The sequence below is a fragment of the Stegostoma tigrinum genome, chromosome 8, assembly GCF_030684315.1.
Source record: "Stegostoma tigrinum isolate sSteTig4 chromosome 8, sSteTig4.hap1, whole genome shotgun sequence".
Taxonomy (NCBI): Eukaryota; Metazoa; Chordata; class Chondrichthyes; order Orectolobiformes; family Stegostomatidae; genus Stegostoma; species Stegostoma tigrinum.
Window position 1 is genome coordinate 54,917,981 of NC_081361.1, and position 18,930 is coordinate 54,936,910.

At 40.5% G+C, this 18,930-nt stretch overlaps 1 protein-coding gene across 2 annotated transcripts in view; it reads right to left on the reverse strand.

Moving 5' to 3' along the window:
- scp2a (sterol carrier protein 2a) overlaps positions 1-18,930 on the reverse strand; it is a 91,285-nt gene that overhangs the window by 65,745 nt on the left and 6,610 nt on the right. For both annotated transcript variants that reach the window (XM_048539344.2, XM_048539345.2), the window contains 6 exons: positions 16,360-16,491; positions 13,796-13,860; positions 12,063-12,189; positions 11,404-11,467; positions 7,824-7,910; positions 6,676-6,826 (listed from right to left, as the gene is read on the reverse strand). In XM_048539344.2, the coding sequence (XP_048395301.1) occupies positions 6,676-6,826; positions 7,824-7,910; positions 11,404-11,467; positions 12,063-12,189; positions 13,796-13,860; positions 16,360-16,491 (626 nt within the window). The remainder of the gene's footprint in view (positions 1-6,675; positions 6,827-7,823; positions 7,911-11,403; positions 11,468-12,062; positions 12,190-13,795; positions 13,861-16,359; positions 16,492-18,930) is intronic.

The window sequence follows — 18,930 nt, forward strand, 5'->3', positions numbered from 1 at the left end:
AGGCTGGGGACATACCGTTTCCTCCTTCCCGCCTGAAAGTTCCGGGGGGCCCACCAGGGCCCCAGCAGCATGTGGCTGGGTGTCGGAGGGAGCCTCAGGATGCCTCCTGTCACCTGGAAGCGGGGTGCTGCTTTCCTTCTCCCTTGAGATCTTTAGCTTCTGCTTTGGGCAGGCCTCCTCCGAATCTCCTTCGTCAGAGGAGCTCTTATCGACCCCCTGTAGCTGCCTCTTCCCGCCTGATGGTTGCGGTGCCTGGGCCCGCCGGCACGCCTTCCTCCTCGCTTTCCCGGACCGTCGTCCACTCCCCTGGGTCACCTGTCACCTCCTCCATTGACTCTGGGTTGTCGGGGGGGAGCGGAACCTGCAGGGGCGCTTTGCTGGCCTCGGGTCCGTCCTGCGGGGCTGGGCCCTCCTGCACAATAGGGGGGGTCCTTGCAGGGCCCTGGTGCCTTCCTCTCCTCCGGGGGGGGGCTTGCCCCGCATTGCCCCTGCCAGCGTCCTGGGCGTAGGTGGTCCCCTGCCGCAGGCATGCCCTATAGGAGGTGGCCCGCTTCCCCACACAGGTTGCAGCTTTTTTCTTGTGGGCAATCATTTGCAAGGTGTCCCTCCTCCCTGCAGATGGTGGCTTTGCAGTCGGCCGCCACATGACCTGACCTACCGCAGGCATGGCAGACTTTAGGTTGCCCTGCATAGGTCAGGTAGCCCTTGCTCCCGCCGATCGCGAAGCTGGACAGTAGGTGCACAATGTTCCCGTCCGCGCCCGTCCTCAGCGTCACCTTGACGTGCCTCTTACTGGTCCAGATCCCGAAGGGGTCCATGATGTTGGTTAGATCCCCTTCCACCTTCACGTTACTTCCAAGGAAGGTCAGGACATCAACTGCTGGCACATGCGGGCTGTACATGTGTACAGTCGCCATACGGATCCTCTGCACCGGCATCATGAACAGCGGGACAGCGGTCAATACAGAGAGGGGGCCCTCCCCTCCTTTCTCCTTGAAAACCTCCAGGAAGTGCTCGCAAAGGTTGGCACTCCTGAAGGTCACATCGTAAAAACCTCCTCCGGGGAAATCCTGCAGGCAGTAAATGTCCGCAGCAGCGAACCCACAACAGTCCAACAGGACCCTCTTCACAAAGAAGGTGCGGTCCACAGGTGCACCTTCATCCACCTTCTTCACGGAAATGCGGATGGTGTTCCGGACCCCCTGACCCGGGGCACGAGCACTCGCCGCAGTCATCGTTGCAGGTTGGCTGCTCCCCTGAACCAGCGTTAGGCCGAAGCCAGCATTAAGATCCACCGGTTGCAGGGTGCACAGCCAACCCAACGTCTTCGTTCCACCTCCAAAACAGTCGTGCTCTCCTCTTTTCAATCCACAAAAGAGTGGGTCTTTATTTTGTTCCAGATGTAAGCTGGCTCACTGAGCTGGAAGGTTTGTTCCCAGATGTTTCGTCACCATTCTAGATAACATCAACAGTGAGCCTCCGATGAAGCGCTGGTGTTATATCCCACTTTCTATTTATGTGTTTAGGTTTCCTTGGGTTGGTGATGTCATTTCCTGTTCTTTTTCTCAGAGGGTGGTAGATGGGCTCCAGATCAATGTGTTTGTTGATGGAGTTCCGGTTGGAATGCCATGCCTCTAGGAATTCTCGTGCGTGTCTCCGTTTGGCTTGTCCTAGGGTGGATGTGTTGTCCCAATCAAAGTGGCGTCCTTGCTCATCTGTATGTAAGAATACGAGTGATAGTGGGTCATGGCAATGTATTTCCAAGTCAGGATGGTGAGTGGCTTGGAAGGAAACTTGCACGTGTTGATGATCCCAGGTATCTGCTGACTTTGTCCTTCTAGATGGAAGGCATTGTGGGTTTAGAAGGTGCTATCTGAGGATTTTGGGTGAGTTTCTGCAGTGTATCTTGTAGAGAGTACACACTGCTGCTACTGAGCGTTGGTGGTGGTGGGAGTGGATGCGGTGTTAATCGAGAGGGCTGCTTCATTCTGGATAGCATCAAGCTTCTTTGGTGTTGTTAAAGCTGCACCCATCTAGGCAAATGGGAAGGATTCCATCACACTGTTGACTTGTGCCTTGTGGCACCTTTGCGAAGTCGTGAGGTGAGTTATTCACCACAGTATTCTTAGCCTCTGGTCTACTCGTGTGGCATTCTATTCATTTAGCAAGTCCAGTTGAGTTTCTAATCAATAGATGTCGATAGAGGTTAAATGATGGTAACACCATTGAATGTCAAGGAACTATGGTTAGATTGTCTGTCATCAGATATGTAACTGCCTGGCATCTGTATGGTGTGAACTTTACTTGCTACTTATCAGCCCAAGGCTGAATATTGCCCAGATCGTGTTGCATTTGAACATGGATTGCTTCAGTATCTAACCAGTCATTAAAGATGCTGAATATTGTGCAATCATAAGCGCGCACCCCCACTTCTGGCCTTATGATGGAGGCAAGGTCATTGATGAAGCAGCTGAAGGTGGTCAGGCCGAGGACACTACCCTGAGGAACTCTTGGATTGATGTCCTCGAGCTGAGTTGACTGACCTCCAACAAACACAACTATCTTCCTATGTGCCTGCCTCCAACCAGCAGGCAGTCTGTCACCTGATCCCCACTGATTCCAAATTTTGGATCAATGCTTCGAGGGTTGCTTGATGCCATACTCAATCAAATGTGACCTTGACAGCAACAGCTGTCACACTTTCTTCGCCTCTGGAATTCAGCTCTTTTGTCTGTGTTTGAGCTAAGGCTGAAATGAGGTCAGAAGCTGAGTGGCCCTGGTCGAACCCAAACTGGCCATCACTAAGCAGGTTATTGCTGAGGAGGACCTGTTTGATAGCATGATTGATGACATTTCCAGCACTTTACTGATGATTGAAAGTAGACTGATAGGGTGGTGACTGGCCGGGTTGGATTTGGCCTGCTTTTTGTGTAAAGTACACCTGGGAAATTTTCCACATTTTTGAGTAGATGCCAGTGTTGTAACGAGGAGCTTGGCTAGGGGAACAGCAAGTTCTGGAGCACAGGTTGTCAGTACTATTGCTGAACTGTTGTCAGGTCCTATACCCATTGCAATATCCGGTGCCTCCAACTTTTTTTGATGTCACAGTGTGAATCTGGCTGGCTAAAGACTGGCATCTGTGATGCTGGGACCAGTAAATGAGGCCAAGCTGGATTGCTGCAAGTGCTTCAGCCTTATCTCTTGCACTGATGTGTTGCGGTCTTCCATCATTCAGGATGGGGGATATCTGTGGAGCCTCCCCCTCCTCAAGTGAGCTGTTTAACTGTGCACCACCATTCACAACTAGATGTGGCAGGGCTGCAGAGTTTAGATCTGATCCATCAGTTTAGGAATTGCTTAGCTCTAACACTTGTTGCTTGGGCTATTTGGCATGCATGTAGTCCTATTTGGTAGCTTAACCAGGTTGACACCTTGTTTTTAGGGATGTTGGTACAGTTCCTGGCATGCCCTCCTGCACTCTCCATTGAACCTGGTTTGATGGTAATAATTGAGTATCAGGTATACTGGGCCATGAGGTTGCAGATTGTGTTGCAGTACATTCTGCTGCTGTTGATGGCCCACAGTGCCTCACGGATGCCAGTCTGGAGTTGTTAGATATGTTTGGTCTATCTGATTTAGCATGGTGATAGTACCACACAACACAATGGAGGGTATTCTCAATGTGAAGGTAGAATATCTTTCTATCATGATGTGCAGTGATCCCTCTAACTGATATTGTTATGGACATATGTATCTGCAACAGGCACACTAGTAAGAACGAGATCATCTCAGACGTTAATGAATATTATATTTGATATCTCATGGGCACTTTCAACTGATCAATCACAAGTTCCTGAAATAACAATAGGAATTATTTAACACTCATACATATATAAAAAAGTGTACCAAAATACATAATTTTTTAAAAATTAGATGTTGGAAAAGGACATAGGATGAAACATAACTAAAAACTTAAATCACAGAAAGAAATTTCAAGGCAAATCTTGGAAAAGACATGCTCCTAAACTTAATTCCTACACCTGAACACCTAATCCCAAGCACTTGAATACAACTCAATACAATTCACGTATGATTAAGACATGCTCCTAAACTTGCTCTCATAAACTTCAACTTGCTGACTTGCCCATCATCTTTCTTTCACACTGTAAGACCATCGCTTTCACCATCTCCATACCCAAGATGATTGCCCTATAATTCCTGCACCTCATCCTCTTACCATCATTTTCAGACTTCTGTTATGACACTGCTACTGTTTACATCTCTATTCCCCTCCAAGTGTTTCCAGAGCCCAGCACGACCACCAATGCCACAACTTAGAAAATTCTTTCCTCCATCTTGAATCTTTAAAATGACTTTAAACATAGATTACATTAAATAGTTACAACAAGCAAAATAATTAGTCGTTTAAAACTTGGTCGAAATTGTAATCACCTTATCTTAGCCCAAAAACACCAAGACTTCTAAAATACAACAAGCAAAATAAATATTTATTTATTCAAAGTACAGTAAATCATTGCATAAAAACTGAAACTGCTGTTGCTGTACATCAGAAACAAAAACACAAATTGCTAGAAAAGCTCAGTGGGTCTGGGAGCATCTGTGGAGAGAAATCAGAGTTAACCTTTCGGGTCGAGAGACCCTTCCCCAGAGCTCAGCAATTAAGCGTTCTGAGGAAGGGTCAACGGGCCCGAAACTTAACTCCGATTTCTTTCCACAGATGCTGCCAGACCTGCGCAGCTTTTCCAGAAATTTCTGTTTTTGTTTATGGAAAGACATTGCCTGTTAGTTTGTCCAAAGTGTATCCCTTACCTCACAATGACCACAAGAGGTTGGTCAATCAAGAAGTCTATGCTTCTTGCATTCTTGTTGAACCACTACTATGAGATAACTGGTATATAACGTTCCCACTCTTAATACACATACTTTATTGAATTGTTAACATGCAACTGAAATTAACAGCACAGTGAAAGCCAAGTGCAGGCTAACAGTTCTTTACATCAGATAATGCTGTTACTTCCCATATGGGCATCATTGGACTTTTAATTACATGACAAATTTGGCAGCGATGGTGCAGTGGATCATTTCTATGCTGCTGGGTAACATACAGCATTAGAGATAATGGGAACTGCAGATGCTGGAGATTCCAAGATAATAAAATGTGAGGCTGGATGAACACAGCAGGCCAAGCAGCATCTCAGGAGCACAAAAGCTGACGTTTCGGGCCTAGACCCTTGATGAAGGGTCTAGGCCCGAAACGTCAGCTTTTGTGCTCCTGAGATGCTGCTTGGCCTGCTGTGTTCATCCAGCCTCACATTTTATTAACATACAGCATTATTCATTTTTCATCATGATCAGCCATCCCCACCTAGTGGCCTGCATAGGAACTGAACCGAATGGTTATTGCTACTTCAATCTGCGGATTCTTTACTCACCTGCATTCTCAATTGAAAATCAAGGTTTGGTACTCTATCTTCTATTCTAACTCAATTCTCTCATATGTAATGATCAATTTCTTCACATGGACAATCTTCTTACCTGTCATTCCTTACGGATTTAATGATGCTCAGCATTATTAGTGTCTCTTTCACCAAAGTTTCTCAAAAATATAATTGTTTCATCACAGTATCAGACAGTGCTAATTATGTTTTTAGTTGAGGCATATTATTCCTCCCAAAAACAAACAATAATCTTAAACGCACCAACAGTATATTTCTCATGTTACCACACTAATGAATATAATAATGACTATATAGTCTATAAATACATGAGAAATGAAAAACAAAAAATGAACTGTAGCAAATTTCTGCAAAGGCAGTAATCAGCAAAATAGTCTGATTGAGGATTCCACTCTTACATATCTGTTGCTTGCAATTAGTTACTGATCTATGCAAGAATTTAATTCATGGTAATTTAAAGGATTGTCAGTTAATTTCCATCTTTTCCCATTGCAATCTGTCTTTGTAGCGTACACATCCAAAAGCTGAGCGACAATAAAGTTCAATGATGGATCTGGAATCAATCTCTAAACAGTTTTGTAAGCAGTTATTTACAGAGATCCTAACTCAACAACCATAGTTTTCAATACGTCCCCATACATGGAAAGACAAGTCAACGTGTGGTTAATCCCGAAGACAACTCAACAGAATTCACATATGATTAACACCAACTGCCAGTCCTTCAGCGCAATACTGTAAATTGCTTCAAACACTTCAGTGTCCTCACGTCCACTGCCAGTTCCTCAGGGCTCCTCCTCTCTCCAGTGCCAAAGATTTCAGCACCCTAGTATTCACCGACTATCCTTCAATCCTCTTGCACCCTATCATTTCAAGAACACCAATTCTGGCTCCAGTAGAACAGACCAATTTCCTGCTGCAGGTTGATAGGTTGCTGATGTATTCAAATGTCACCCAGTTGTGAAAATGGTTCGGGTCTCTCACTAATTCTAATAAGCAGATATCAGTCTGCCCAAAATAATCAGGTCCATGAAATCTCATTCTTGTATTTGTAAAACCAAAACTTATTTCCCCATAATGAATGTTAGTAAAAGCGATGCAATTTTAAAACTTGTATGCTATCCTAGTCAATGATATGAGGCCACGCTACTGTAACATGTTTCCGCATAGAATTCATATGGAATTTAACTGAAAATCTTACCACTTTTATGCAGCTGTTTTCTTGAAAGCTACTGGGTAAATCAGTTATCATTTCCTGGGCAAGAATTTCAACAGCTTTGGACTCCAAGCCATGTCTCCGTACGAACTCCTCACTTGCCAGAATGGCTGCTCCTGCTCCATTGGATGTTGGACTATTTTTAAGTAAAGTATTATGGGGTAAGACAAAAACTCAATCACTTCGTTTAATTTGAAGTTTAAAATATTAGCAAACAATTTTTTAAAAAATACTCAAAAGAACTTAGTTTCACGTTAATTTTCTCCCAAACTGTACTGAATCAAACTAGTCTAACAATTAAGAGGTGCTGCCATCCCACCAGCATCTTAGCCAATAGCTCATTCTTTATCATTCCGTGGGTAACAGTATCAAAGATTCAAGAACATAAATGATTACTGTCACAGACCGATACACAAGTGCAGACGTTGCTAGACAATAAAAGCATGGCATTTGATTTCACCTCCCATTTCCAACATCACAAGAAGTTGTCACTAGAGTTAACTACACTGTATAGCTAAGATCAGCCAACGCAGCACATTCAATGCATTAAAATTAGGTTGTTTTATGCACCTTACAAGTACTGTGCTTTACTCAATGGTCCTCTGAAGAGCCTATGGTGTGTTTAAATGCTTCCAAGTAACATTTCCAGCATCAAAGAATGATCAATAGCTTGTTTATTTTTCACACTCAAATATCAACACGAATTGAATAAGTTTAAGATTCCATGACTAAAATCTGGAATTGAAAACTAATCTCAGTAATGTTCAATGTGAAACCATAACCGATTGTTGGCTTAATCCATCTGGTTCACAAATGCTCTTTAATAAAGGAGATCTGCCAATTCTTTCTGTCAATTCCACTTTTGATGCTGTAATACAGTTAAATCAAATAGTGCCATCTTGTTTTGTCTTCCCTTGTGGAAAACAAGGATAAGAAACACCACTGAATTCTGGGTTGAGTCAATATTCAACATCAAGGAAGGTTGTAAATAAAGGTGCAGTGACACATGCAGCAATTTTCCAAAGAAGCAAAAGCAGAGAGTCGAATGGTCAATGTCACCTTGTTAAATTGCATTTGAGACTTGTTTTTAAATAGGAGTGCAGGCAGTAAACTGAAAAGTAACCCATTCTCACCAGCACTGCAGGAGAGTCAAAAATTCAAAAATCGGGCGAGACTTCATCACCTGGTCAAGACTGAACTCATCTTGGAACTGGGAATATCTAAATAAATGAATTACAATTATTTATAATTCAGATGAACAAAGAAATCATGACAATCCACTTTTATACACTGCACCAAGTTGATGACGATTTTATACATGGGGCAGAGCCTGTTTTAAATTTTAATGACTTTAAAGTTTAAATTTTCAACTTGAGAGATCTAAAGAAGTTTGGCTGTTGGGTTGCAATTAATTTTCAAAAATCTGAACATACGTATGCTTTATCTTATTGTTATTTGTTCCAGCTTATTTTTGTCCCGTCAATCGTCAAGTTCACGAACCCTGAATTTGAGGACTGAAAGGGCTTAGCCAAAGAAGCAAACAATGATTCCCATGTTTCTGCAGCAACAAGGTAGCAAGGGTGAGCAGCAAAAGGAACCTTGGTAGCAGATTTTCAGAGGGTTAGGCCAATTCCAGAGAATTTTGAATTTTCTGGGAGGACCTAGTTCTGGAGGTTGCAGATCCATTTCTGACAGATGCCAAGTGTCCCGCAGTGGGAATGCAGTGGATTGTGAATCTCTGCCAAGAACCCTAAAGTCAACACTTGAAAATGGTGGAGTGAATTTTTACTGTTCCAATGATATTGACACATGATATAGGAATTACAAATTTACAGAGTGTAAGTATATTTTTCAAAGGCATGTGAGGTCTAATCAAATATCATGATCTGAAGTCTATTAAATTCTCAGCCATTTCAACATAAAAAAACTGAAGCTGACAGAATTTTAAAACAAAACATTGTCAGCCTGCTTTTTCACAGGCCGTTTGATATAAACAAGAAAAGAAAATTACCCGTTCCTGCACATTAAATTGTTCTTGGTTGACATTTCCTACAGGCTATTATCACAGCTGAGGTCTAGATGACTACTTGGTTGAATTTCATAAGTTATAATATTACAAGTTACCTTGACAGGGTGGGGTGTGCTGAATTCAGATTCTGATTGACCATACTAGAGAATTAGTTGTGTCTTATCTGGTTATAGGCTATCACTTTGTTCTAAGAACAATTAAACAATTTAAGGGAATTAAACATTTGAACACGTTTCATGAACCAACGTTCTTTTCAGTACCAAACGTGTACAAGCAAGAGTTCTAACAGATCGTTGAAATCTAACTTATTTTTCACCTTCACATAGTTGCTGGGTTCCACCCACAGTGGAGATACTGGGTGAGGGCTGATGGAACTCGCTAAGAATATGGGTTGGCATGGTGAAGTAATGGGAATGGGTGGGGTAAGTATGGAATGAGGTTCCAGGGCCTAGCAATTTCTAAACCAAGAGGGGAAACTTCCAGATAACCAAAGTGGCCTTCGAACTAGCCTTTACTTATAATCTGTTTCTAGGGTTTGGCTGCCTGACTCTATTCCAAACCCTTCCCAGAAAGAAAATGGTCCAGGATATGTACCAACATGAGGTTACTGCATCAGTGGTGAAAACCTGGTCTTTATTTTCTGTGGACTGAAATTGAATAATTGAGATTGGAGAGGGGAAAAGTATTTAGCAATTTTGTTTTGATCAAGCCTTTCAAGCAGAACTTGACTCCCAATGCGATAATACATGGAACTGGTCCTATTAGAGGGACTTGTGTATGCTACTTGAATGATACAACCTGATAAGCAAATGGTCTTTTTTACATGTTGCTTTCATAATAAGCTCGTCTAAGCTAAAATACGAGCTGAACTAATTTCACGACAATTTCTCATTATGTTGTTAAATCCCAGACTTGAACTGAGAGTTAGAGCATCCTCTCTGCATCAGAAAGTGCTTCTGGTTTGACCTATCCCCTCCCTACCTCCCCACCTATCTTCTCTCCATCTTCGGTCCACCTCCCCCTCTCTCCCTTTTTATTCCGGAACCCTCTCCACATTCCCCTCTCTGATGAAGGGTCTAGGCACGAAACGCCAGCTTTTGTGCTCCTGAGATGCTGCTTGGCCTGCTGTGTTCATCCAGCTTCAAACTTTGTTATCTTGGATTTTCCAGCATCTGCAGTTCCCATTATTTCTGATACAATTATAACCTCACTGCGAAGCCTCTTCCAGGGATGCCTAGCCTGAAGAAGTTACCCTCCGGACCAACCTCAGGGAATCTCTCTCCCACTGCAACTCTCTTGTAATGCCTGTCTGTCTTTCCTGGACTGACCTATCCCCTCCCTACCTATACTCTCCTCTCCACCTATCTTCTTTTCTCTCCATTTTCGGTCCGCCTCGACTCTCCTCTCCACCTATCTTCTTTTCTCTCCATCTTCGGTCCACCTCCCCCTCTCTCACTATTTATTCCAGAAACCTCTCCCCATCCCCCTCTCTGATGAAGGGTCTAGGCCCGAAACATCAGCTTTTGTGCTCATGAGATGCTGCTTGGCCTGCTGTGTTCATCCAGCTCCACATTTTGTTATCCTGGTTTGTCCTAATTGTTTTGCAATTAACAACACAATGTTACATATGAAAATACCCATCAAAAATGTGTTTGTATACTTTTATAACTGTTCATCATGATTAAAAGGGAGATTGTGCTGTGGTGAACTGACACAGGGAAATATTCTCTGATTAGCTAATGTACTAAATCCATGGCTCAGAATGTCATCCATGCTGAGAAAAATGATCTGGTGTTACGGCTGTGTGCTGGCAAAAGTATATTCAATTATGCATTTTTAAGGAAAATACTTATACAGGTAATTCTATTGTATTATACAAGGATGGAAGTACATTAAAAATAGCAGTAAAAGTAGGCCATTTGGCCCTTTTGTACCTGCTGTTATACCATTCAGACACTCAACAAACTCACAGCTAATCTTGTACCTCATTCCTTATCCCATTATCCTCACTTCCTTTAGTACCCAACAATCTATTGACCTACATATATACACACAGAACATCAATAAATCTGAATGTTCTGAGGTCACAAAAATACAAGATAAAGCCAAAAAGATAAAATGGTTAGGATGAGGCACTTTGCTTAATCCTTTGACTATTGAACCCTGCAGAGAAAATATTTATATAAAACGTATAAAACTATAATCCGGTGAAGTTGCAAGTGAGGAAAATAATAGAAACAGATAGAAGATTACAAATGATTTGGTAGCATGCTTTCTAGCCTAGCAGATCTGTCATTATTCTGTCTCTTTTGCTGTTAAAAAGAAAAAACTGACTCGGCTAATGACAATAATTCTCACGTTGGAGATAAAGCTAAGGTAAATGTCTGTGTTTCTTCCTTCTGTGTCCCCTTCAATGTTAGAATTTAAAATTTCCATCATTGATCATACAGTTTCCTACTTTAGTTCATTCTTTCCCAGAATCTTAGATTCTGTAACGCTGTTCTTGTCTCACAATTCTAAACATTTTAAAACTTACATAACTAACAATTCTCAACACAATTATTTTTTCCCTGCTTATGGTGCTCTATCTACACTATGGGCTTTGGCCCTTCACCTTGACTGCTCAAAAATTAACACAAATATTGTTACTAATCATTAACCAAAAAGCAAGCAAAAGGACTCACGGATTATTTGTTGAATGTTTGTGATTCTTCCAAGCTATTTTGGCAAAGTGCTCTGGTTTAGTACCTACATTAAAAACAAAAAGACAAATTGTACAGGAGAAACAATGATGCACTATTTGGGATTAAATCCCAACACAACTCAGTGCAATGAAAGTTTACTCTCTGTCAACCATGAGGTTTCTATGCCAGATGAACCTGAGAGTACATCTATTAGATTTGTTGTAAATTTGAACTTATTATTATAGAAGTAATTAGAATTGAACTTAACGTGCAGGTGGGAGTTGAACTCAGACCCAGAGGTAGGAACACTACCAAAGTGCCACAAAACATCTTATAAATCAGTTACAAAATGGCTAATTTCAAAATTTAGCTACTCTACACATTCCCAGTACCTGTATTGGACATGTACTCCAATGCCCTGCATAACATAGTGGCCACTATATTCCAAGCTGAAGTAGGCAAAGAGTGGCCCCTTTCCCCCTAGTCAGTCATTTTGCTTCTGTAGCGCTTCTAGTTGCAATACCATGGAGCCCAATTTTGTGGCCAATACCTTTATTGCACCTGCTATCTTTCAATCATGAGTCAATTTCCTTGAGAGTGGAAAATGCTTATACATTAATTTTGTGAAACAAATGCACAGGTGTGTAAGCCATAGTTACCATATTTCTCCATGTGCTCTTTACCAGCACTTCCAAATATTTGTGGTGCGATTGGAGCTGCACAAATCCCATATTTATTATTCAGCACCTCACAGTGTTTGTCCATGGGATTGGTCCGGTCAGTGTACTGAAAACACAGATAGTAAACAATCATGTTCTATGAAGAAACGCAGTATAGTTTAGAAAGGAGGAAACTGTTCTTACCCAACTAAGTTAGATAGAAAGACAGGTAGATGAAATAGTGGGCCAGCAGTTGGATGCATCTAAAAATAATATGATAGGGTATAGAATAATTATTTTCCAACAGGGAATAAATTGTGTTAAAAATTAAAGCTCCACATATGCATAATAAGAAACGTAGAAACGAGAATAACAGTTTAGTCTTTGTTGAAAGTGGTAATTCAGAAGCTGATAATGAAGAGGTAGTTGTTGTAAATAAAGAAATGAGGAATGTAATAAATAAATACTTTGTTTCTGACCTCACTACAGAGGATGCATAAAACATCCCAGCAATTCCTGTAAAATTCCTGCAAATCTCAAGGTTGAAGGAAGAGTGCAACATGGTGAAATTATAGGGAAGCAATATCGAGCAAACTGATGGAGCTGTGGATTGAAAATCTTAGGATGCTAATTAACTTTAACCCAAGGTCTTAAAAGAGATTCTTAAATGAGGTATTAGATGCGTTGGTGTTTACTTTCTAAAATTCAATAGATTCTGGAAAAGTTCCATTAGACTTCAAAAATGCAAATATAGTCCTTCTGTTTAAGAAAGGATGGAGGCAGAAAACATGGAATTAGCTTGATGACTGGGGAAGCTGTTGGAAATGATCATTAAGCATATTATAAATACGCACTTGGAAAAATGCAAAGTAAATCGGGAAGAATCAGCATGGTTTATAGAAAGGAAATCGTGATTAATCAATTTATTATAATTCTTTGAGGAAGTAACATAGACTACAGAGAAATTACAGGTAAAATGCAATTTCTGCGATGGATGGGCACTTCTGGTGTAGGCACGATTCAATTGGCACTAAAATTCCTCTGCTACTGTGGGATTAATATATCCACAAAAGGGGAGGAAATCACTGAAGATGAAAATGTTTAAAAGAAAAGTTTTAATGTATATTGTTCTGAATTGGACCATACTGTATTTAACTGCTGAACTTAAAGCATCAGTTTATGAGCATGCAAGACAGATGAATTAGTGGGCCAGCAGTAGGATACATTTAAAAATAATATGAGAGGGTATGGGTTAAACATTTTCCAACCAGGAATAAACCAATTGCATTAAAAACTAGAACTCTACATATGCATAACAAGAAAAATAGAAAAAAGAGGTAATTCAGAAGGTGATCTGTAGCTCATTTTGGAGCAGACTCATCTTCAAGCCCCAATCCAGGATTTGAGTACATAAAAACTAGGGCTAATATTCAAATGCTGTACTGTCAGAGGTGCCATTTTTTAGATAAAACGTTAAACCAAAGTCCCATCTGCCTGTTCAATGAACATAAAAGATCTCTTGCCAATAGTGTGAAGAGCATTAAGGGAGTTATCCCCGGTATGCCAGTCAATATCTATCTCTCATTCACAGCACAAAAACAAGTCATCTGTTTGTATTACATTATTAGCTACATTCATAATGAAAAAAGTGTTGGCAGATACAGTTGTTAATCACAACCAAAGTAAATGCAGAAACTAAATATCACATCAAATTAATAAAATATTCCAGCTACCTTTGAAGAAAGTGATCCTCTTTCCATCTTTTCAAATCCTAAAGCTAGAGTGCAGTCAGCCAGCCCTTGAAAAATGTGAAAAGAATATTGCCAGAATCAAACCAGTGAAATGGGAATCACAATTAACTCAGTCATTTAAAACTTGCATGCCTAGCACTTTGTTTTTTCAGTAAGTCAAATATTAATACTTTATCCAAAAGCTTTCACTGCATTACGTTAAACAACTTGATTTTTATGTTTGCATACTATCGTATTCTGCAAAACAAAAATGAATGACTATTTATAACAACATGTTAAAAAATGAAAACAGCTTTCATGAAGTTACTGGAGGATGAGGATATTGGCCATGGAGAGACTTTACGAAACTGTTTCTGACAGATCCAACTTTAAAATATGGACTGATAATGCAGTGTATACACAATAAAGTGGCTACCTCAGCATTGAAATCAGACAACATTGTGCTGTAAGAAACATTAACACTGCACTCAAGATACATGAAATGGGTGAATTTAAAAGGGCACTGGCTAGAATTCCAGCAACAGCATCTCTTAAAGTTCTGATGTCCCTTTAAATCTGCCCTGAAAATAAAAAGGACGACATGGTGGAACATTGGCTCAGTGGTCCCTGCCTCACAGCGCCAAGGACCCGGGTTCAATCCCAGCCTTAAGCAACCATCTGTGTGGAGTTTGCACATTCTGTCCTTGTTTGTGCGGGTTTCCTCTGGGTGCTTCGGTTTCCTCCCATAGTCTAAAGATGTGTGCAGGTTAGGTGGATTGGCCAGGCTAAATTGCCCATCATGTGTAGGTTACATGGATTAGCCATGGGAAATGCAGGGATTGGGTAGATGGATGAGTCTGGGTGGGATGCCCTCTGCAGAGTTGGTGTTGGCTTGTTAGGCTGAATAGCCTGTTTCTACGCAGTAGGGATCTTTGATTGACAGCATCCGTGCACAATATTATATTGAAACTCCTTCAGTTCAATTTTTCCAAATTTGGGAAGTGTGTTTTTCAAAAGTGACATTCATAGCGTCTGATCTGCCATGGAAACTTTATTCACAATCTTCATTTCATTCATTATGCAGTTGGCTTCTTTGGAGACAGTTTCATGTGGCAGGAGGCAGAAATGCTCAACACTGCCAGCATTTTGTGAAGTACATGGAGTTTGTGCCATTTTTAACCTCCAGCTGCACACCACCACATACACTCCAAGACAGGAACAGCCTTCACACTATGCTCCTGCATCATTCTCCTGAAGGAAATGACCGATTAAGGCAAGTTAACTCCTTGGTTCACTGACAGGGATGTGGAGGTGCTGGTGAACATGTCAATGGAAAGGAGGGCAGTGTTAACTGGCAAAGGAAGCCACCATAATGAACTGAGATGGTGATTGATCAGGTGCAGTATCTTGGATGAAATGTGATAAACAACTGTGCAGAAAAAAAGGAATGAATTTGAAGTCATGAAGCTGAAAAAATGAAACTCAAGGTGCATCTTATATAGAGTGTGTATCTGCAAAAAGCAAACTGATGGAAGCATACATGTCATAGATGTCCCTTAGCTCCAACATAAAGTTTAAAGGGCTGAAAGGGTACGTGTGTTGGTCTGAGACTAAACATGATGTGGTGGAACTATACTTTGCATTGTTGACTTGCGTGGTTGGATGGGAACTGTGTACAATGGCACTGTCTAGTTTCTCAGTGAAGGAGATTCTCAGGGAAGAAGAGAGAAAACAGAAGTTGCACTGAAGCATTCAAACTGGGCAAATGAATGGAAATAAGGTAGTCAAGATTTTGAAATCGCTGTTTAAACTTTAAGTGGAGAAATCAAATTACTTTCTTGATATTGAAACTCTGACATTTTCCATTTTTTTTCCTTTTCTTTGCCATTGTCCATGCTCTTCATGGAAACAGAAAATTCCACCACTAATATCAGTTTACAAGAATTGAAGGTTCTCTGACATGTAACTTCATGCTTAGGTATTTGTCTGTAATGCAGATTAAAAAAGTAGTTGTCTACTAAGAAAATAAACATTTGTGCAACATGAAATGCTAAGTAAATTGCAGCAATTATAGAAAAATAACTTCTCTACCATTAAAAACTAAATTTACTATTTTGTGATTGATCAAGTGCATAAAATTATTTGGAATTCTTCCAAGGAGAGGTATCGATACTATTCAGTAAAAATGGAATCATATTTATGTGGCTGGATATCTGGGGATAGGGGAGGGTGGCTTCAGCCCAAACCCTAACTGATAACTTCTCAACACAATCTCGACTCCTGGTAGATGGAAGCAATCAATTTGGATATCTCTTTCCCACAGGGAGATGCCCAGACTTCTGCTCCTACTAGAAATTGTTTTGACTTTTCTCTGTAATTTTCGCTTATAAGGGTGGGTGGGAGCAAGTACAAAATATGGCAGTAATACCCACCAAGAAACAACTTGTAGAAAATGCCAATCAAAAATTCAGACATTTCACTTTAATTTGAGTGCACCTTAGCATCTCATTACAATTATATTTCATTTGGCATATCGTGGTTCTTACACATAGGTTACATCGGCTTACCTCCTTGTATCAGCTGCCTCGCCATAAATAGAGCAGTTGAGCCAGTGGAGCAGTTGTTATTCACATTAATTATGGGTATTCCGGTTGTTCCTAAACTGTGATAGATTGCGCGTTGGCCACAAGTTGAATCACCTTCATAAAGAGAATGACAGAAATTCGTTGGAATTGATCACGCCTGCCAAAAGCTGAAGTTAAAACTAAAAAGGCATTACACATAATAAGCACGGTAATTAATCATCTTACCTAGTGTCTTCTTACCTCAAACAACTTCCCTTTCAACTTTGTTAAAAGAAAACCATTTTCAAAACAACTTTTTAAACTAGATACCTTTCTCAAATTGGGATATAGCAAGACAACAGAATGTCTCTATTCTTGACTCACTGCTATCTCCCAAGCTGATGTTCCAAGCAAAGATTCCTGACAAATCAATATAAGTAACATTAACAAAATATGCAAATCCTTTATAAGTCACTGTTAATACCTGTAGTTACAATGTACTGTGTCTTAAATACTTTCATATTATAGCACTGTAATGCACAATTTTTGTCTAAATAGAGTTCAAATCCATTCTTTGTGAGAGCTTTCTTCGGTAGCCACAAACCATAAAGCACTTGCACCCAGCTCCCCATATTTATATAACCAATTAACCAAACTCTTATTTGATATATTGATTATCTGTTCCCTTATTCCATTCAGTCTCAAGCATTCATTCTGATCTTATTAAGTAATAACAGCATTTCTATCCTCTGTAGTTTCAAACAGCAAATTAATGAAAAATCTGGGCTGACATTTCACTACAGCACAAAGGAAAAGGTGCATTCCAAAAGTATTTTGTTTAACATGGAATGTTAATCCAAAGATTAACTGGATGAATCTGACAGTTGCTTTATGCCACTGTGTGTAGAAAAGAGGAGTTCTGATGATGCCTTGAGCTTTTAGCCAACAACCACATAATTTAATCATTGCAGAATTACAGGGCTTCAAAGAAATTTACTGTGTGCAAAACATGTTGAGTTGTTCCACGTAAAGGTAAATTCAAGTTCTACCCTGTGCGAAAATAAGAGAATTTAATTAAGTGATATACTTTGACCCTAAAGCAACAACAAGGAAAATTTGTAATTACTTAAAATGTATCGGTTATCCACAGTTTTTCTTCAAATGTTAACTAGGGCTATTAACTGGGACTTTATCATTTTGGGTCTTAAGAAATATAGGTCCACGTGACCTTTTAGCACATGACCTGAAAGCAATATCAATACAGAAGGAAGTTAAAATTTTGAATTTGCACAGTAATTCAAAAACAGTTCGACCAAGAGAAAAGAGGAACTGAGCAGTGGGAAGGTTCTAGAAGTAGATGCCTCATTGTGTGGAAGACGGCACGGGAAGAAACGTTTTAACACAGGCACTGATGCCTGCAGGAGTTCATCCAAATCTTACAACTAGGAAGGAACTAGAATTCTGGTTGGAAGAGCAGTGTGGCTGAAATTGGAATGATACAGGCAGACTGAATTGTCTAGTGTCTCTGTGAATTAGTCTTCATTGCGTCTGCTATTGCCTGTGTAATTTAAAATTCATCCTGAGTGTGATTTGCCTGATAATTCAGGTTTAATCTGCATTGACTTTGATTCATGTTAAAGTGATGTTCCACAAAATGAAATATTATTTAATTATTCCTTCATGCAAAGGTTGTTTTGCATTTTTTTTTGTTCATTGATCCCCATAAGGAACATAACAACTAATCTAAATGTTTGCTTGAAAGTTCTAATAAGAATTCACTTTTGATATAATATTCACAGATTCACACTTAGTTAATTCAAAGAAACAAAGAAACCTACAGCACAGGAACAGGCCCTTTGGCCCTCCAAGCCTGCGCCGATCAATACAATGTTCATTTAATGCAAAATATATTGTCTTGATAATAGAAAAATAAAGCAAAGTTTTAGTAGTTTGTTGAATAGAAAAGCAGCTAAATTGATGTAGCCAAGTGTGGAACTGGAGGAACACAGTAGGCCAGGCAGCACCACAGGAGCAGGAAAGCTGATGTTTTAGGTTGGGACCCTTATTCCTGCTCCTCTGAAGCTGCCTGGCCTGCTGTGTTCCTCCAGCTCCATACTTTGTTAGCTCAGACTCCAGCATCAGCAGTTCTTACTATCTCCCAGCTAAAGTGATGTAACTTTTTGCTCCAGCTGGGAACACAATCAGAAAGCGGATGTTTAAAATACTGTAATGTTGCAAAGAACTACCTTTTCACTAACACAAGCCAAGTTGCTGAAAAAGCCCAGCAGGTTTGGCAGCATCTGTGAAGGAAGAAGCAGAGTTAATGTTTCGGGTCCAGTGACCCTTTTCACTCATATCTTTTACAGACCAAATTCTGCTGCCATTACCTTTCTACCTTACTGTATGACGTTAGACCCACACAATGTGGTTGATTCTTAACTGCCCTCTAACATGGCCAACCAAGCCACTCAAACTTTTCAGCATCTGCAGTTCTTCATTTTGTTTGAACAAGCCACTCAGATGTATTCAAGTGGTTCATTACCACCTTCTCAAGTGGAGGTGGGCAATAAATGC